Source organism: Hyperolius riggenbachi, chromosome 5 (genome assembly GCF_040937935.1).
Source record: "Hyperolius riggenbachi isolate aHypRig1 chromosome 5, aHypRig1.pri, whole genome shotgun sequence".
Taxonomy (NCBI): Eukaryota; Metazoa; Chordata; class Amphibia; order Anura; family Hyperoliidae; genus Hyperolius; species Hyperolius riggenbachi.
The window spans coordinates 246,164,636-246,186,666 of record NC_090650.1 but is presented as its reverse complement, the minus strand read 5'-3'; the positions used below and the strand labels follow the sequence as shown (position 1 = coordinate 246,186,666).

The following is a 22,031-nucleotide window of genomic DNA, read 5'->3' as shown; positions in this document are numbered from 1 at the left end:
TGAGTCCGTGGCAGATTTCATTTTTTTTTGTCGCAAGTTAGAAGAAATGGAAACTTTTTTTTTTTTTTCTCACAAAGTGTCATTTTCCGCTTACTTGTGACAAAAAATAATATCTTCTATGAACTCACTATGCCTCTCAGTGAATACTTTGGGATGTCTTCTTTCCAAAATGGGGTCATTTGGGGGGTATTTATACTATCCTGGAATTCTAGCCCCTCATGAAACATGACAGGGGGTCAGAAAAGTCAGAGATGCTTGAAAATTGGAAAATTCACTTTTGGCACCATAGTTTGTAAACGCTATAACTTTTACCCAAACCAATAAATATACACTGAATGGGTTTTTTTTTTATCAAAAACATGTTTGTCCACATTTTTCGCGCTGCATGTATACAGAAATTTTACTTTATTTGAAAAATGTCAGCACAGAAAGTTAAAAAAATCATTTTTTTGCCAAAATTCATGTCTTTTTTGATGAATATAATAAAAAGTAAAAATCGCAGGAGCAATCAAATAGCATCAAAAGAAAGCTTTATTAGTGACAAGAAAAGGAGCCAAAATTCATTTAGGTGGTAGGTTGTATGAGCGAGCAATAAACCGTGAAAGCTGCAGTGGTCTGAATGGAAAAAAAGTGGCCGGTCCTTAAGGGGTAGAAAGCCCTAGGTCCTCAAGTGGTTAACCACTAAAATTGCTGAACATTTGGAAAAGCACGTTTCACTGAAATTCATATTTGATTATGTAGTATTGCTTTAAAGCTATATCAAACATAATATTTAGGGCATTATTTCTTGTTATTCCATTTTGTTTGCTCAATTTCCTTAAAAGTAGATTTTTTTTTAAGTGGACCTGAACTCTTGCACAGGACAGAAGGAAACATAGAGAAATACACCCTGTATGTATTAAGAGAGTTTAGCCTGTCTAATTCCCCCTCATTTGTGTCTGATTACAAGTTGTAATTTGATCTCTTCCCTGTGTCACCTGACTGCCATGGAAGATAAGGCAGAAAAGCTCATTTAAAAGCACAGGATGTTAACAATATGTCTGCTTTCATGAAAGTAGGAAGTAAAAACAGTGCAGATTTATTTCAGTATTTGTATCAGCTGTAACAAATACAATGTTTTTCTTTAAATGTAATGATGCTGTCGCTTATCTTTTAGAGCAGAGAGGGAATTCTGAGTTCAGGTCCGCTTTAATCAGGAAAATAGGAAATATCACTAATGGAACAAATGTAATTTGCTTGTTCCACTTGCTGATCTGAATAGTAATTTTAATGAGCGCTAAAGCATCTCCACTACTGCATTTTATCCTGGTGATTTCTGCAGACTGGATGAGTTTTCATTATCTCTAACTTTGAAATGGAGGCCCCTTTCCTGCTGCATTTAGGTACAAGGCAACTAACATCAATCTGCACTTCTTGACTATAACTAAATACTTCAGACAAAATATCTGTGTTTGTAATATAAAAATAACAAACATACTGTATATTGGGGACTTCATTCCTTTGCACACTTTGCAAAAATGAAATGTATATTTTATTGTAAACCTTTGGCAGGGTCCGCCCTTCCCTAGTGTACTCTACATGATCATGTGCTCCTTTCCTATGACCGCCTCATACTTATATTACTGGGCCTACCTAACCAGCCCAAAATCGCATGATCATGTGTTTTGTACTGTTTGCCTTGCTTAGCTTTGTGCTATATTGTACAACCTTGTTACATTACAAAGGTCATCCTTGGTACCATTGCATGTATTTATTGTCCAGTGCTGCCTACTATGTTGGCTCTTTTATAAATACATAATAATAATATAACCTTCATGCATACATGAAAGTGCAAGATTACAGGCGTACAGCACATAAAAATATACAAACTTTACTAACTACGTGTAATTCTGTTTGGTCTTGTGATATAGAAGCATTTTCTTTTGCTAGGAGTATTTCCGTGACTAAGATTTCAAACGACCACAGTATGGACAAATACTTACTGGGCTTGGGGTGGACAGCTGGCAAAGTGTTATTACTTGAAGGTTTAATAGTACATAATTGTTTAAAATTTTTGATGAACACAAAATCCTGCGTAATAAAGTATGTTGTACAGATGCCTCTTCAAAGGCTTAGTAAACAAATTTTCAGGAGGCGCAATGAATAAACAGAAAGCATAGTGGCAAGGGATGAATGTGCATATGCTAAATTAGATAATGAACTCTCATAATGATCACGTGGCAATTGTCTACACTTTGTTTGAAATTGAAACATACAGATATGTTAATTGGATTCCCTTAACTTGGTCCTAGATTACAATACAATGTTTATATGACTATGGTTGGGATTCCATTGTGAGTCCCTCTGAGGGACAGTCAGGGCTCTTTTCCACTACGGCGTTTGCGATGGCTGAATCGCAAAACCGCAAAGCGCTAGTGATTTTTCAAATCGTTACAGTTTGCTTTTAACATAGGAATCGCGGTAGGTCATTTCCACTATTCGTTTTTTACCTGATCGTGATCGCACGACGGAACGATTATTGCCTAGATTTTGCTATGCAGTGCAAACGTCGGAAAATCGCCACGAAATTTTGTGCATTTGCTGAATCGCAATCACTAGCGTTCCGCGTGAACGCTAGTGATTGCTAGTGGAAAAGGGGCGATTTTCCAACGTTTGCGATCGCGATTTTGCTATGCTATGCACTGCATAGCACAATCGCGGCAATAATCGTTCCGCCGCGATCAGTTAAAAAACGAATCGCGGTAGTGGAAATGACCTACCGCGATTCCTATGTTAAAAGCAAACTGTAGCGATTTGAAAAATCAATAGCGGTTTGCGGTTTTGCGATTCAGCCATCGCAAACGCCGTAGTGGAAAAGAGCCCTTAAAGCGGATCCGAGATGAAAAACTAAAGGGGCCCATACACTGGTCAATTTCAGCCATCAATCCATCGATCGATTCTATAGAATCGATCGATCAATCAGAAATCAATTCTTTCAAATCTATTGATCGATTTCAATGGATTTGATCTATCTGACAGGATGGAAGATCTAGGTCAATCTGCTGCTGGCAGCAGACCCATGGCCCATAGAGTTGCATTGGATCTAATGGTCCAATAATGCATTTAGATCAATTTCCAATAGATTTCATTCTGAAATCTATTGAAAATCTGTTCCTAGTGTGTGGCACACATCAGATAGATTCCTGTCAGATTCAACTTGACAGGCATCTGACAGAAATCTATCTTATGGTCGAATCTGCTGCAAACCTATAAGTGTATGGCCACCTTACCTATAACAAGTAACTTGTCTACAGTATATATGTTATCTAAAGTTTAGATAGTTTACACAGCAAATCTAGCTTCAAACAGCTTCAACAGTTTATGATTATTTATTCCTGTAATACAATGAGGGCAGTCATATTCTGCTTGTCACATTACACACAGGAAAGCTGATAGCATCTCCAGCCCTCAGCCTGTGACAAATTCAGTCCCCTCTCCTCCTCCCTCCTCCCCTCTGCCTCTGAAATCTCTGGCTAGTAACCGACTCCTCCTGCCCAGACTGAGCTCCCATAAGCCCTTGCTACTAAGCAGTGGCAGCTCCAGCTTCAGTTTTTTTGGGGGGGCTCAAAGGGGGCACAAGGGCTGGCAGGCGGGGCTCACAGGGGGAATTTGCAGCACGCTAAAACTGGGCGTGGTCATGACATCATGTGGGAGGGGGCTAACTGTAATGTAGTAATACCAGCTAATGTAGTTACATTAAAAAAAAATGAAGTAAATGCACATAATGACAGACTCCGTTTCCCCAGTAAATGCACATAATGAGAGAGCGTTTCCCCATTAAAATGCATTTAATGAGAGACAACGTTTTACCAGTTAATGCACATAATGACAGACAGCGTTTCCCCAGTAAATGCATGTAATGAGAAACAGCCTTTCACCAGTAAATGCACGTAATGAGAACCAGCGTTTCACCAGTAAATGCACATAAGAGACAGCTTTTCACCAGTAAATGCACGTAATGACAGACAGTCTTTCACCAGTAAATGCACGTAATGAGAGACAGCGTTTCCCCAGTAAATGCATGGAATGAGAAACAGCGTTTCACCAGTAAATGTATGTAATGAGAGACAGCGTTTCACCAGTTAACGCACATAATGACAGACAGCGTTTCCCCAGTAAATGCATATAATGAAAGACAGCCTTTCACCAGTAAATGCACGTAATGAGAGACAGCGTTTCACCAGTAAATGCACATAAGATACAGCTTTTTACCAGTAAATGCACGTAATGACAGACAGCCTTTCACCAGTAAATGCATGTAATGAGAGACAGCCTTTCACCAGTAAATGCACGTAATGAGAAACAGCGTTTCCCCAGTAAATGCACGTAATGAGAGACAGCGTTTCACCAGTAAATGCACGTAATGACAGACAGCCTTTCACCAGTAAATGCACGTAATGAGAGGCAGCATTTCCCCAGTAAATGCACGTAATGAGAGGCAGCGTTTCACCAGTAATTGCACATAATGAGAGACAGCGTTTCACCAGTTAATGCATGTAATGAGAGACAGCGTTTAACCAGTTAATGCACATAATGACAGACAGCGTTTCCCCAGTAAATGCATGTAATGAGAGACAGCCTTTTACCAGTAAATGCACGTAATGAGAGACAGCGTTTCACCAGTAAATGCACATAAGAGACAGCTTTTCACCAGTTAATGCACATAATGACAAACACCCTTTCACCAGTAAATGCATGTAATGAGAGACAGCCTTTCACCAGTAAATGCACATAATGACAGACTGCCAGTGTCCCCAGTATAAGTAGCCAGGTGTATAGATGTCCCCAGTATATGTAGCCAGGCGTATAGCTATCCCCAATATATGTAGTCAGGCTGGTGGTGGTGGGCTGGGGGTCCCAGGGCACCTCAGGCCTGGCTGGTGGTGGGCTGGGTGGAAGGCCCCAGGGCAGCTCAGGCCTTGCTGGTGGTGGTGGGCTGGGGGCCCCAGGGCAGCTCGGGCCTGGCTGGTGGTGGGCTGGAGGCCTCGGGCCTAGCTGGTGGTGGTCTTGGGGGCCCAGAGCAGCTCAGGTTTGGCTGGTGGTGGGCTGGGCTGAAGGCCACAGGCCTGGCTGGCTGGTGGTGGTGGGCTGGGGGCCCCAGGGCAGCTCAGGCCTGGCTGGTGGTGGTGGGCTGGGGGCCCCAGGGCAGCTCAGGCCTGGCTGGTGGTGGGCTGGAGGCCTCAGGCCTGGCTGGTGGTGGTGGTCTAGGGGGCCCAGGGCAGCTCAGGCTTGGCTGGTGGTGGGCTGGGCTGAAGGCAGAGGCTGGACAAGGTCCGCCAGCACCCAAGGCTGAGACATCAAAGTGCGCCCCCTCCATCCCTGCCACCCCAGCCATCACACACTGATTGCTATTAGACTAAGGTGCGCCACAGGGCCCACAACCTCCCCAACACCTTAATATCTAGTTATCTGGCTTGCAGTCACTGCTATGTATCCCCTTTTCTTATTTCTTTCTGCTTCAAGCACAATTAGGAATGACAGCTGAATGAATTCTGCGCCCCCTCCTACACTGCGCCCTGAGGCTGGAGCCTCTTCAGCCTATGCCTCGGCCCGGCCCTGGCTGAAGGCCACAGGCCTGGCTGGTGGTGGTGGTGGGCTGGGGGCCCTAGGGCAGCTAAGGCCTGGATGGTGGTGGGCTGGAGGTTTCAGGCTCAGGCCTGGCTGGTGGTGGTGGGCCCCACACACCTGATGTGTCACTTACTAGTGTCAACCCCCCCCCCCCTTCCAGGCACCCACCGACCCAGGCACCCACACACCACAGTCAGACTGTCTCTGACTGTTTAACTTAAAGTTACCCACCTGCACTGACAGGAGTCCAGCTGTCTAGAGAGTCAGTCAGTGGGTGGTGGGCACCATGCCAAATCATTCCTCGCCTCGCCTCCTCGGGTTGCCGCCGGTGTGTCTCACACTCTCACTGCGATTGAAGTTCACCGAGAGCAGCGCGCAGCGTGTGGACGAATGTCACATGACATGACGTCAGCGTGACAGCGTCACTACTCCACTGACGTGCCCTTGCGGCTCCGTGGAGTGCACGGAGATCCGTCTCAACTCCTTCTGCCTTAGCCTGCCCTGAACTTTTTGGTACAGTGATCGGGCTGGCTGGGGAGCTTTCGGGGGGGGGGGGGGGGGGGAGGGTGGCTGACAGACTTTTTCCTGGGTCTGAAGCCTGGGTAAGCCCCAGCGTGGCGCCGCCACTGCTACTTAGGCTTAGAGTGACAAGGCACTCTGAAAAAGCTGTGGGCGAGGCTTGTTTAGTTTATAGGGAATTAGAGTTTTAAAACAAAACAAAAAAAGTATTTAGCTTTGAGGAATGCCCTATAAACTATATGAAAGGAACACAATTATGCAATGAGTAAAAGTTTATCTCGGATCCACTTGCGTACACACTTTTGACTGAAGTCTCCTGTTGGGGTTCTGGCCCTGATCCCCTGGGATACATCACTGGACCAGCCAGTACAGATGCGGAGTCAGCTGCGTAGTTGACAACACGTTCTGTTGCTATGCAGGGGTGCAGGGTCAATGGAGTGGCACAAACATGACATCAAACAGGGGGTGGAGGATCGGCATGCACAAAGGAGTTGGCTGTCGTTCGGCCAAGATGTTCTGCTGGGCGAATCGCTGGCAGAGCGGCGGTCGGGGTCTACTGTACACAGGCCTGACTACCAGCTAAGGCAGTTGTTATAGGCCGCCTCAGGTGTTTATAGTCAAGCATGTTTAGGAGACTTTAGTGACAAGGCCATGTATTCTGTAAAAGAGCTGTGGAAGAGAACAGCGCTATATACTGTGCATATTAATAATAATAATAATAATAATCTTACATTTAGTACTGTGCGATGTGCTGATGACCATTTATGCACCTAAAATATTTTTTTTTCCTTTTTCATTTACAATTGAATCAATACCAGGATAGCTGACTTGCGGGCAGCACAGGTATAACACACTAATTATACTATTGTCAGTGGTGCCAGGCAAACTTACCCACTTCAGACATCTCGGGAACTGTTGCTGTGTAAATATCCTGTGTAAATTTTGGTTCATTATCATTGATGTCATGGATCTTAATGACAAACTCAGATTCAGGTTCAACAGGTATTTCTGTTTTCTTGTTTACAGCCTGAGCACGTAATACATAAGAAGACTTCTCTTCCCTGTCCAGACGTTTTGTTGCTTGGATGTCGCCAGTATTTTCATTGATTATAAATGTATCCCCAGCTCCATCTCCAGATAGAATGTATTTCAGTGATCCATCCCCTTTGTCTTGATCCGAGTGCAGCTGAAATAAAAGAACACAGTATTGGTATTGCTGTACAGACTTTTTGAAATTTCATTTTCTAAAAATGTAAAAACAATTACAGAAAAATTCTACTTTGAAATAATTTGCTAATAAAAAGTTTTAAAGTAAGACCAAACTCATATGTGTATTGTATTAAAGGATTGCTTGTGTGTGTCGAATTTAGCATTCAGTATGGAGGCAGTGTTGGTGGGTTTTCTGGATGTGAGAGGTCCAGAGCCTGGGTGTGAGAGGTCCAGGCCCACCTGCACTCCCCTCCAGGTATCGCGCATTGGCCTTGGGGCCCCGGCCAGTGAGAGAGGTCCGGGGCCCCTGGCCATCGTGCGAACAAATCGTGTGTTTTTTTTTATTAAAGGACACCAGAACTGAGAGGGATATGGGGCCAGCCATATGCATTTCCGTTTAAACAATACCAGTTGCCTGGCACTCCAGCTGATCTCTCCAGCTGCAGTACCCAGTCATACTTCAGTCAGAAACATGTGATCTGAATTGTTGCTCAATATCTATGGCTAAGAGTATTGGAAACAGAGGCTCAGAAGGACAGCCAGGCAATTTGCATCATTTAAAAGGATATAAATATGTCAGCCTTCCGTACCGGCTCAGTGTACCTTACCCTTTTGGGGTCCAGATGCCTTAAAGGGAAGGTTCAAGCAAAAAGAAAAAATGAGTTTTACTTACCTGGGGCTTCTACCAGCCCCATGTAGCCATCCTGTGCCCTTGTAGTCACTCACTGCTGCTCCAGTCCCCCGCTGGCAGCGTTCTGACCTCGGAGGTCAGGGCCACATTGCATACATTTTTACGCATTCCAGCTAGTGCAGGAACCAAAATTTACGCGTTCCACCACTAACGCGTAAAAATGTATGCGTTAATGTTCCTGCACTAGCGGGAATGTGTAAAAATGTACGCAATTCGGCCCTGACCTCCGAGGTCAGAAAGCTCCCAGCGGGGGGCTGGAGCAGCAGTGAGTGACTACGAGGGCACAGGATGGCTGCATGGGGCTGGTAGAAGCCCCAGGTAAGTGAAACTCATTTTTTTTTTTTTTTGCTTGGACCTTCCCTTTAAGGACCAGAGCCATCCTTTCCCTATTGTTAGCTGTGATTACTGTGATTGGCTCACAGTAATCACGGGATCAGGAGCTTCATTGGCAGAAGCGGAAGTTGTGCTGTCACTGAGACAGCAGAGCGAGCAGGAACAGTGACGGAACAGCAGTGCGAAGGGTGAGGACGGCGAGAGTGTGTGGTGGTTAATTGTTGGAATCTACGTCCTGTCAAAGTCACACAGCCTCCTGCAGGACATAGATTCCAACCACATCAGTCCGGAAATGATTAAAGATTTTGCTCTGACTGTTATGAGCAAACTATGCAGCAATCCAAACAGGCCAGAGAAGGTGCGCAGATCAGGATTTGTGCTGCAGTCATGTGCATACAAAAGGTTTCTTCTCTCTCCTCAAACATCCCTCTAGAAGCAAAATCACTACAGACAGCCCCCTTACGAAATGACTCGAGTTCGTACATGCAAAGTTGTCTTCCTGTACAAAATGTACCGTGCTGTGTTTGTTATTACATATTTTTCTTATTACATAAAATCACATTGAAAATAACAAACAAAAAAAACAAAAAACATATACTGTATTTCCAAATCCAGAGTTGTTTATCCACATTTCACTATGTATAACACATGACTTGACTTACAAACAACATTCTTGAACAGAACTTGTATGTAAGTAGGGGGCCGCCTGTAATTACAAAGTATTAACTAGTCTAAAATAGGTTTGCAATATATTGTAAAGTCAAAAAAACAGAACTCTCCCCCCCCCCCCCCCCCAAAAAAAAGACAGTACCTGAAATTATTAAAATGATTGCTTTTATATGACAGGTAATGTTCAGCACACAACTCTCTACAATGAAGAGATATCGCTGTGATGAAAGGTGCAGATGAGATGCTATTCTGTTGTTGAACGCCAATTGCATGGCTGCATTTTTTAACTCAGTTAGGGCTTTTTAGCATGGTTGGCTGAACTGTGTGCACAGTATGCAGATCACCCTCCAATTTGCCAGCCACAGAGCAACGTCTGAATGCAATTACATGAAGCCAAATGGCAGCATTTATGACTTCACACATGTCAGTATTGGATATAAGGTGGATGTCTCCCAAATGCCCATACCCAGAGCTTATCAGTGCTGAGGCAGCTGATGGGTGCTGGTTTTACCATCTCTACAGCTGCCCATGTGAAATGGGCCTAAATGTTCTGTAACCGGTAAATGATATTTGCTCCTTTATAATCCTATAGTGAATCAGGCTTCTTCTCTTTAGGATTGCTGGTGTCAGATTAGTAATAGCTGAAATGGCTGGATAATGTGGATTTAACCCCCTTTGATTGATCATTGATTTTTCTACTGACTCAGTGAATTAGGGCGTGCTGTTAATTCTGTCTATTCTACAGTTTGACAAGAGTTAAACAGCAATGCAAATATTTCAGTTTTATTTGCTCCTGTACATTGACTAGTACAGCTGATGCTATTTGTTTTGTGAATAATAAACTAGCAAAGGTCATTGACTCTGTCACAAAATCTATGCAGAGTAGGACTCTGTATCCCATCCCATTCAATCTCTCTCAGTATGTGCATAATCAATTCTCTGAAGAAGCTACACTACAAGCGCACAAATAAAAGTTGTTTAGACACTACGTCTCTCTTTTTTATGCAACAGTAGCAGAAACAATTATTTCATAACGTCTAAAACAAAGACGCAATCAATATATGGACAGTAAGGATGGGATTTCAGCAAATATATGCCTGTTTCCCTGCTTCACATCAGCACTTTCTAATCTTGCACCCAATCCCAGATACAAATGTGCAAAATATCTTCATCATATTTTGCTCCTGGAATATGAATGAATCTTTGTACCCATTAATAATATTTTTAATTAAGCAACGACTTGTGATGTTCTTCATTTTAATTGAAAAATAAATATACATGCAAAAAAAAAAATGAATCCATGAGCGCTGGTTGCAGCTAATTTAGCTACAGCAGTTATTTAGTATGTAACAGCACTACGTTATTTTGGGGTTTCAAGCCTGGTTAAATATATGCTTTTTCTCTGTCCTGTAAATAGGAAAGTATAGCAGTACAACATGGCAGGCAGCCATAATTCAGCTCTCACCAGTGTGAGACTAGCAATGAAATATGGTCCATTGCTGCCAACCTCTGCTCAGTCATCATTTCATCATTGTTTTTAATTTTCCTTTACAGAATATTCCTGCTTAAAGTGAAATTCCACCTTTAGAGAAATGGCATATTTATAAAGCACCCACCCTCTAAAGAAAAGCACATTCTTAATAGTACTTACTTACTATTGCCCCCTTGGCCACTTCCAACTATATTTTAGTGCCCAGCCTAGCGGGTGGCTGGGTACTACAGACGGAATTCCACTTCATAGGATAACTACTTGTAGGTAAAGTCATCTGCTTGCCATCAAAGTGCTTTTAAAACAAAAATGGACCCACTACCAAGGTCTAGATAAAGAGATCTAGCCACTGTAGCCTAGTGTTCCTCCAGGCCATGCTAGCAGCTGTAAACTACAGTGATATTGAAATACGATAACAGAGGCGCCAAGCAGAATAAAATTAGTTAAAATTGTTAAAAAGGGGGAAGTGGGTGGACTCACTTCCCTTCGAGAAAAAAAGGGCCGGACAATGGACAAGTTACTTACAGTCTAAAGTAACATTTATTAGTAACTCCAGTAATAAATGGAGTTACTAATAAATGTTACTTTAGACTGTAAGTAACCTGTCCATTGTCCGGCCCTTTTTTTCTCGAAGGGAGGTGAATCTACCCACGTCCCCCTTTTTAACAATTTTAACTAATTTTATTCTGCTTGGCGCCTCTGTTATCGTATTTCAATATCATCTAGTCCATCCTTGGTGGAGGGGTGTATCCCCATTTTCTCCTATCTACAGAGATCGACTTTTTAACCTGAGCGGGGTCAGGTTACAATTCTCCCCACCGGCCTTTCCAGTGGTTGCCTTTGTGGCAACTCACCCTTGTGAGTATAATCATCTCATTTATTCACAACAGATCTCTCCATATTAACATACTGCACCATATTGGGCTCTCGGTTTCTCCCCCATTTTCAAGCTTTAGTAAACTACAGTGAGGCTGGGTTCCTAGTGGCTGAGGTGTCTGCCAACATCAGTCCCAGAATTCCATTATCTGTACTCTATCACCTCACCAGAATACGCACTTTCTGTCTACTTCTTAATGTCTACTGGTAGATAGAAGATTACATCATTACAGTTTATAACTGCCAGCATGAACATGTATATGAACATGCACAAAAGGATGTCCAGTTTAGTTTTTTTTTTGCATTTAAGCTGGCGAAAAAGCTGGCGAACAAACAGCTGACACAGCTTTATCATCTCCGTTGTAAAGGCTGCTGCCACCAGTAGGTCCTTATTGAGCCATGGTGAGTCCCTGTACTTTACTAGACTTCCTTGTCTTCTCTCCCAAGGCATGCTGCTTCCATACCAGTCATGCTCCTTCCCCATAGCTTTACCTCAATGCAGAGGCCAGGTAGCTGTCAAGTGAAAAAGAGGGAAGGACTTAGTAGTTGTGTCCATAGTATAAATACTTTGATGGAGGCGCCCTAGAAATTACAACTATGTGTATCTAGGAGTATATAGATCTCACCTCAAACCACAAAGGTACGTTTATGTTTTATTGATGCAAAAAAGACAACGCATTTCACGGGCGCCTCCAACAAAGTATTGAGACTAACCTAACCCTTCAGGGTCTTACATTGCAAACACTAGTGTTTCCAATTAATCTAAGGCATGCAACCAACCAGAGCCTGTCGAGCTGACCTGGAGTACCAAGTGGGGACGTTATTTTCCCAAATGCCTAAATGATGGTTGCAGATTTTGCAACCCATCATTGTGAGTATAACACTTACACTTTACATATCCAATCTTACAAACGATACTGCACCATTGGGCTCCTGGTCTCTCTCATTTAGATACTTGGGGACGACAGCAATCACCAAGAATCACACCAGCAGTGTCCATAGTATGATTCTCATCTGTGCTGCTGTGGTGGTAAGGCTTAATAGTATACAAATATACCACCTGCTGGGTATACAAAGCCCTAATTCAGCGTGACTTTAGATTAAAAAAAAAAAAAAAAGCTAGTGGTGTTTTGTCCTGGGTACTGACCTAGATAAAAGCTAATTTGCCAAAGATTTATGAGTGACCCTTTATTTAGACTTACCTATTATCCTGTCTCTAATTTGTGTTTTTTTTCAAGTCAATAAGCAACGTTTTTCTAAATGCTCATCTCCAGGCAAATATCTAAATATAGCATCTAATATCTTATTTATTAAAGCGCTCATATGTGTTATGTGAAGGCTTTTGAAGCTAAAAAATCATGTCTTTCAAATTTGATCAGACAACCTAAAGCAGCTGAGTTAAAGGGAACATGCGGTGAAAGTCATATGGAGGCTGGCATATTTCTTTCCTTTGAAACATTGTCTGGGTGTCCTACTGATCCACTGCCTCTAAAGCCTGGTACCCAATTCCAATTTTTATTGGCCAATCACTAACCAATTTTACCACCTCCATGTAGCATATAGAGTTTACCTACACAATCTGTTCATAGTATTCAAAAAAATGTTGACCTTCATACTACATAGAGGTGGTAAAATTGGTCAATTATTAGCCAATCAAAATTAAAGGTGTGTACCAGGCTTAATTTAACCATGTCACTGCCTGTGCGATTTAACATTACTTTCTATGCGAAATCGCATGCGAAATCGCTGTAAAATACGCATGCCAAAACCGCATGTGATTTCCCTACATTAGTGGCGATTTGCATAGCGGTGTGCGGTATGCAAATTCTGCGGGGTCTACCGTGCAGATTTTTTCTGCACGGAAAAACGCTCAGAAATCCTGACAAGTGGAAACAGGCCCATCCACTTGTATTGTCTATGCGAATCTGCATGCAGGAAACGCATGCAGATTCGCTCTAGTGGAAACAGGCCCTTAAGTTTAATTGTACACAAGATGTTCCATTGCTTGTGTTATAAAAAGTATCTACCTTGAACTCTCTCTCACTCAGTTCTCTTCCCATAAAAATGTGCCCTAAACTGTAGACAGATTCCAGATGCAGCATTAGTTAATGAGTAAATGCTACAGTGAACTTTGTTGTTTTATAAGTCTGTGGCTAATTGAGGTCAGCGGATTTCACAAATCTATACCTTTCACTGATGAAGCCAAAACAGGCTGAAACAGCTGTCTGCAAGCTGAATAAGATGGCTCTGTAAGATTAATGTAGGCTTGTTGCAAACCAGCAGTTCTGGATGTATGCCCAGCTCTTCAGGGACATTAAGTATTTGTATATGCACTCACTCATCTGAACTAATGCATTATGGGGGTAGCATCTGACTCACTTGAAACTGAATACAAATACCTTCGGTATTATGAAAGAAAATTTGCTTTTTTTTTTGGTTCCCTTAAAGGAAAGGTTCAGGGACTATCCGATAAAAATAAAAATCCCCATCCACTTACCTGGGGCTTCCTCCAGCCCGTGGCAGGAAGGAGGTGCCCTCGGCGCCGCTCCGCAGGCTCCCGGTGGTCTCCGGTGGCGCGCCCGACCTGGCCAGGCCGGCGGCCAGGTCGGACTCTTCTGCGCTCCAAGGCCCGGCACTTCTGCGTCCCACGCCGGCGCGCTGACGTCATCGGACGTCCTCCGGGCTGTACTGCGCAGGCGCAGTAGTTCTGCGCCTGCGCAGTACAGCCCGGAGGACGTCCGATGATGTCAGCGCGCCGGCGTGGGATGCAGAAGCGCCGGGCCTTGGAGCGCAGAAGAGCCCGACCTGGCCGCCGGCCTGGCCAGGTCGGGCGCGCCACCGGAGACCACCGGGAGCCTGCGGAGCGGCGCCGAGGGCACCTCCTTCCTGCCACGGGCTGGAGGAAGCCCCAGGTAAGTGGATGGGGATTTTTATTTTTTTCGGATAGTCCCTGAACCTTCCCTTTAAGAACTCCAGAAATGAAGCCTTTGAACTAGGTGCCTGTAATTTTAAAGTTTCTACCAATGACTGCGTAGCGCACTTTACTTTATTTGCATGACCCATGTTACCTAAGTAATATAAGAATTGCTAAGGTTACTTAGGTAACGCAGGTCACAGTAATTTCGCAACTCGCACTACGCAGTCATCGCTGGCAATGGTAAAAATTTTACTCTGAGAAAATTACTTGGGTATATATATTAATAAATTGACTATCTACCACACACCATTACATTTTCATAAAAATTTATCAGAAAAATCCACCATTCCGATCAACTTTTATCGAATAAAAACGGGAAATCCAATTGGATTTGTTGCTCGAATTAAAAAAAGGAAATCCGATCTTTTTTATTGAATTGCCGTAAAATTGGATAATTTTATTATGTGGTGTGTGGTCACCTTTACAGTAATTCTTTTTAGGTTTTGGGGTGCACCAAATATCATCCTGTTACGTTTTTGTTTTAGTTAGAAACATAATTCGAATTTTTTTTTATTTCTAAACATAATTCTGGGTTTGGAAACCTAATTTATAAGATATTCCTTTATCTTGGTACTAGGAAAGAGTAGCTGCAGAGATACATCAGGCTAGAGGCGTGATCATTTTCCTTCTGCTGTGGGGGAAGTGCAGACAAAGTAAGTAGAACATTTCTGGGTACGCTATTTATATAAAGGGAAAGAAAAGGATGGAATGTCAAAATCTGGAGGCTTTTGTTCTAACGTTTTACTTTTTCTACATAAATAGCATATGCTGGGATGCTCAGAGCACATTATATTTTGGTACTACTGTTCTGAATGAGGAAGACCTTTAGAAACTAAAATGATGAGGTGTTTATGAACCTTTCAAAAATGTTAACAATCAGAAGTTGAATTGCTAGGCTCATAGATTATTCCTTAAAGAGGCGCTGTAGTGACATATGTTAGAATGCAGTAAATTAGTCAGGATTAGGATACCCTCTTTAACAGTCATTTTACTGCTTTCAGCAGCAGAAACAATTCCTATATATACTGTATATATACTGTATATTGCTGTAGATTAGTATTTAACACTGACTTCCTAATGATGTCACAGCCTAGGCTGTTTATGTATGTGGTGTTCTCCTCCCAGAGCATTCTAGGAGGCCAGGTATATTTTCTAGCTAGCTTCAGAACTCTCAGTAGTGCTGACCCTCTGTGACCCCCCCCCCCCCCCATCCCAAATCTACTGACAAGCAGCCTGTCAGTTGACTAGCAGGGGAAGGGACATCCCATTCAGGAGAGGCACTCCTGTTAAATGACCCCTCTGGGTTACAAACACCCCTTAGCCAGGTCTCAATGGCCCAGCTCTGCCTCTCCCTTACCCTTTCCATGCCTCTCCCCTGCCCCTCTATGAGAAGAGAAGCACAGAGCCAAAGCTGCAGCATTGTGACCTGGGTCGTGGCCAATTTTTTTTTATTTCCAAAAATAAAACTTGGCCAATGCATGAAGCAGGAGCGGAGGCGAGTGACAGCGATGTAGGCTACCTGATCCAGACAGCCCCCCGGATCATGTAGTATGTTTTTCTTAACAATGTTTTGCTGGCTCGAGTTTACTTTAAGTCAAAGAGGTTTATTTGAGTAAGACCTTGAGGTTTGCCAGCCAGTACTGTGAATTACAGGAAAGGAGGCTTTGTGTGCTGTGATGAAAGAGATCTGTGCCATATTGTAAGGCCCCGGATTGACTTTTCAGTATTTTGCCTGAATCAGCCAGAGCTGGGAGTCATACTGAGAGACAGCAAGAAGATGCCAGTGAAACCTGTCAGTCATAATCCTGTCATGGTGCATGTCAATGAAAATACATATCCTGTCATATAAATTTAAAGTCCTGCCATTCAGTGAATTTAGTCACAGTGTCAGTCAAAACAATGGTCAAAATCAGCCAAAATCGTCAATGGCCACAGATAATAATAATGATAATCCAAACATTTGTATAGCGCTTTTCTCCTGTCGGACTCAAAGCGCTCAAGAGCTGCAGCCACTGGGACGCGCTCAGGAGGCTACCCTGCAGTGTTAGGGAGTCTTGCCTTGAACTCCTTACTGAATAGGTACTTGACCTAGCCAGGATTCGAACCCTGGTCTCCCATGTCAAAGGCGGAACCCTTAACCAGTACACTTTCCAGCCACTTAGTCAGTGAGTCAGTGAATATTTCTATGGCGTGTTAAGTCTGCACAGATGGGCATCTTAGCCTGAGATTGCCTGGTTTTAAAGTAATTGTCTGTCAAGTTTATATCAATAAGCCACACCTGATTAAACACTGGTCATAAATTAAAATGAACTACTGAAGACTTAAGGTGGCCATACACTGGTCGATTTGCCATCAGATTCGACCATAAGATACATCCCTCTCTGATCGAATCTGATCAGAGAGGGATCGTATGGCCACCTTTACTGCAAACAGATTGTGAATCGATTTCAGCCTGAAACCGATCACAATCTGTGGAGCTGCCGCCCCCCCCCCCCTTGCATACATTACCTGTTCCGCTGGCGCGAGTCCCCTGGTCCACCGCTGTCTTCTCCGCCTGGTCCCGGGATCTTCTCCACATCGGCTCCCGGCTGGCATCCGCGTATAACTTTCTGTCACTCCAGTGACAGCGGAAGTTCAAATAGAGCGCCCTCTATTTGTACTTCCGCTGTCACTGCAGTAACACAGGAAGTTATGCCGGATGCCGGGATGCGGAAGCTAATGCGGAGAAGATTCCGGGACCAGGCGGAGAAGACAGTGGTGGACCAGGGGACTCGCGCCGGCGGAGCAGGTAATGTATACCCGCTGTATTGCGGCGGTCGTCGGGCATTCGAACGCCGCTATCGACGCACTCCCGATCCGCCGGCGACCGAGAAAATCTTCCGCACGGATGGATCAACGGGAGTCGACGGGAACGATGGATTTCGATGTGCGGCAATTTCATGGCCGTTTCGATCACTGTGATCGAAACGGCCGTATTTTGGCGGGAAAATCGTTAGGTGTATGGGCCCCTTTAGTGGGGTCATAGAAGTAGCAGTGACCCTTGAAGTTTAACAGACAATGTTGTTATTACTAGGTTGGTCCTTATATTCATTTTCTGTCAAAAAACTAACACCAATTGGTTCAAGTATTACGGAACAGCTCCCAATAAAGTCAGTGGTCCTGCTCGCTATATTAGCCCTCCCTTAAGTCTGTAGAATCCTTGCCTGACCTTTCATACCAGGTACAGTTGGAGCAAACTCCTCAGAGTAACAAATGTGCTTTATTGCATAACACCTGTCACTACAGTTTTGGCTGAGTTGAGATATGAACTGCATAGGCCTCGATTCATCAAGACTTATCAAATTGGTTAACGACAGTTCGGTTAAATACCGAATTCGTTAAAGTAATTTCAGGATTCATCAAATTTATCTACAGCTGTTAGCGAGCATTCGGTAATAATTCAGTAATCATTCGTTAGTGATGCGTTAAAACGGAAGAAAGTGCAATTCATGAAAATGAAAGTGAGCGTGGTTTAGAGTTACAATTAGGATTAGTTATCTCCTTCACTGCTCTGTCGTTATTCCTGTCATATCATTGCTGACAGAGAAGATGGAGCCATTTGAAGTGGTTATGTATCAGCTGAGAGTGATTCAAAGGCGCAGAAGGGCAAGAATAAGGTCTAGAACCATATCAATTTGCAAGAGAATAGATTTATTTGCTATGACAGGACATCTGCATTTCTCTTGAATCATCTTGAAAGAGAACACAGGCAGTGCCAGGGTTAACTAATTTGCTAGCTGCATTACATTTTTTTTTAGAAAAGGCTTCTATCAAGCCGTAGCTGGCGAAATTGTGGGATTGTCCCAAGCCACTTCCAGAATCCTGGTCCAGGTGTTAAGCCCTATTCAGAATGTTGGTACGTAGTGTTCGAAGGACTGCCTTTTACCCACAATTCCATGGGAATCTTATGGCCTTGTGTTAAATTACCGTTGTAAAATGGAAATATCGACACGTTACCGAATTGTTATCGAATTCACACCGAATGCAGAAAAACCTTGATGAATACAACCAGAAATCGATAAACTTCGAATTCAGTAATTTAACAAACTGGAAAAAGTTATCTCAAAGACAATAATGAATCGATGCCTAGAGTGCTGTTACATACATGGTAAGATTGAATTTATTTGTATAGAGAGAACAGGGCTGGATTTCTGGAAAGGCCAAAAAAAGTCTGAACCGTGTGCCCAGGGCTGTGGCGGCTTGACACAGAAGAGGGTTTTTTAGCACATGGAAGGGGAGCCACAAAAAAAGTTGGCCTAGAGGTAGAAAACTTACAAATCTGGCTTAGAGGTTTAATGTTTTGTCATGCCCAGTGTCTATGTGTTTGCATAAAGTGACAGAGAGGATATCTTATAATGCCTCTACAATACATTTATTCAACCGGATAATTTTGAAGCAATATTTAGTCGCATCTACACGAGTAGATGCGGCCGCGATGCTCCTTATCAATCAAGCCGATGATGCGATCCGGCGGCTAATCGAGCCGCTGGATTGCTGCAATGTCCCATAGTGTAGATGGGGCTTTTGACTATATCTGTTTTGCCTAAATGGGGAATCAATCTCTTTGCACAGCAAACAATGAAAAGGCTTTAATTCACATATAGTTGCTGAAGAAATCCACTGCTCTGTGTTTCTGTGTCTGTTTACTCAGATCAAAGTATCTACTGCAATTAGTTCTTATCAGCAGCTTGGCCCCTTCAGTGCTCTCTGCAAAGTGAAACCAAGTTATACACTTTAGATTTTTTAGGATTTCCATAAATTTAAACTTTTTCCCCATAAATGTTATGATGCTGTGGCTAATCTTTTAAAACAGAGAGGACATTTTCTGAGTTTAGTTTAGTTAAAGAGCTATGTAAAAACTTACCTCACAGATGAAGGTACAAAAGAGAAAATGTGGAGAATAAAACACCTTTTTCCATATCTGTGAAACAGTGGTGCTCTGAAATGTATACTTTGTGAAAAAAACTTGGGTGTATGCAAAGATGTACTTTTAAAGCATAGAATCCTATAGCACAATTTTGATAAAGTTTCTAAGCACTAGACATACTTGATTAATTACATCCCCTCTACAAATGCTACAAGTGGATATGGCAATGAACAGTCAAATACAGCACATGGAGTCCTTGGGCACAGAGAAATATAGGTTTTCTCCCTCCCAAAACAGATATATAGATGCAGAGGTTGTTGGGCAGCATGGCTCTGAATTACTTTACTGATATATCTTCTTCAAAGTCTTTGGACCAGAGATTTCATTTCTGCCAAATGTGTGTCTAGATTGTATTCAATCATTCAGGAGAGAACCTGCAATGCTCAGCACAGCTTCCATGTAGACCCTGCATCAGTGTGCACCACTTGATTTCCCCATTCTGCACATTTAACCCATCCTACACATTTTTGCTGCTTTGTTTACCTTCAAGTTTCTGGAAGTCACAGTGCAGAAGAAAAAAAATGAGCAGTTAGTAGGTTAGGAATAAGCTGAGCTGCCATGCCCCTGGCCCTAGTGGATGGCATGGTGATTGCTGCATCCTTGTAAAGCCAGCCACACACTGGCAGACTTTTCCCCCACATGCCCAGAAGATAGATCCCTCTCTGACTGACATCTGATCAGAGAGGCATCTATTGCTGACACACACTGCATATCAATTTTAATCTATTAAATAGGAATGAACACTCCCCCAGGTGTCCCCCTTGCTATTGCTGCTCTTCTTGGAGTATAACACTCACCTCTCCTGTAGGCACACTCCTTTCTGTGTGCTTCTGTTGTCTCCCAGTTCCCATACCCGGTGGTCCAGTGGCATGTACTATATGTGCTCCCACTGCGTCACAGATTTTGGGCATCGGGAGATGAGGGAGGAGAACATAGGAGGGAGTGAGCTGGCCGGATAGGTGAGTGTGACTTTTATCTTCCTTGGCACTAGTACTCTGCAGGAGCCCCAGGGAGAGCAGTATTAGCTGGGGGGGTCACCTGGGGGTGGGGAGGGAATCACCAGCTGTAGGTCCCCCACATAGATATCACTATGCTCCCACCTACCCTCTTTCGAGCACCACAAAAAATGTTCTGTCCGATCCGTCAGTAGATTTTGGCCATGTTGGGGTATCAATCACAGTGTTTGAATCTGCCAAGGAATACTGCATAGTGTATGAGCACTTTATAGTGTATGGGAACTTTACCAAAAATATTAGTAGGGGGAAAATAATATATTAATACATTGCAAAGTGAGATGTTAAAACATAGACGAGAGATCAAGAAATGATTGATAATCACCATGTAATTCATTCATGTTGTTTGATCCACAATGAGCCTGCTAGTGTCAAACGCCTGAACGGAGGAACAGGGTCTGACCACAGTTTGCAATATACAGACACTGGAACCAGGCAATAAGGTGTAAAAATAATGATTTATTGAGAATGCACACATACAAACGTGAATGCAAATATCATGCAAACATATGCACAGCACACAATATATACAAATAACCCAGGGAGCAGTGACAAATATTTACAACACCTAACTATCTATCTAGCTAAGTGCAAAATAATATATACAGAAAGTAGCAACATACAAATATATACAATCATACGCAGTAATAAGGAATCAGGCAGAATATCAGATTTAAACAGGAGACCATGGTCAGTAACAGGTAATCAGATAAGTACAGTACCAGGGGTAAGGCAAAATCAAGGTCTCAGACAGAAAAACAGGGTTCGGCAACAGGAAGGCATAAACAGAGATCAGGGCAAGGACCAGGAGCCAGGATGTCCAGAAACTCAGAAATTTTGGAAATTAACAAGAGGAAGAGCAGATCTTAAAAAGTCCATGTAATTAATGAACACAGGATGCAGCTGGTGGCAAGAGTTCACTTGAAGCTACCAGAAGGCCAAACAAGGAACTGAAAGTCCTTATAATAGTATTAACAGGCCCCCTGCTGGTGGATGGTGAAGGTTCAGGACAATGCAAAGTCCTCAGAGCCATCTGCTGGTGGAATGATGAAACTTCATGACAGTCCTGATCCATGCTGCCACCAGCAGGCAGAAAGCGTCAACACAAGGTTCCTGACAGCTAGTCATCATCTTTACTACTGCCAGATAAGAAAAAAAAACTAGATAGCACCAACTGCTGTTATCTATAACCACACCCACTAACAATGCAATAGGCTAAAAGTTTTTTGTTTTTTTTAAATAGATATACATATGCACAGAGGGAGATACTGGTTGCTTGACAAATGGAAACAACATTATTTCCCACAACGCAACAAGGCTCATAAAATGGAAACTGTCATGACCATGATCCTGACATCACACTGTGGGAGCGGTTTAACCACAATATCAGCTACACAGACCCCCCCATTCCCCCCCCCCCCCCAATAAATGATGAATTATTTGAGAAAGAGCAAAGATTTCTCATGGGAAAGGGAGCACCAGTTACTAATTGCGATGAAGTTTAATCTTTGGTTAAAGGGAACCTGAAGTGAGTAAAATTATTTAAAATAAACACATGATGTAGCTGCAAATGAATATTACAAACTTACCTCACCTTCAGTTCCTCTCAGAAGCTCATCGTTTTCTTCTTACAGTGATCCCTTCCAGTTCTGACAATATTTTGTCAGAACTGAAATATACCA

At 43.1% G+C, this 22,031-nt stretch overlaps 1 protein-coding gene across 1 annotated transcript in view; it reads right to left on the bottom strand.

Moving 5' to 3' along the window:
* The window catches only part of LOC137518635 (cadherin-6-like), a 510,593-nt gene that overhangs the window by 163,934 nt on the left and 324,628 nt on the right, over nucleotides 1-22,031 (bottom strand). Inside the window, exon 4 of the mRNA XM_068236737.1 lies at nucleotides 7,018-7,312. Coding sequence (XP_068092838.1) covers nucleotides 7,018-7,312 — 295 coding nt within the window. The remainder of the gene's footprint in view (nucleotides 1-7,017; nucleotides 7,313-22,031) is intronic.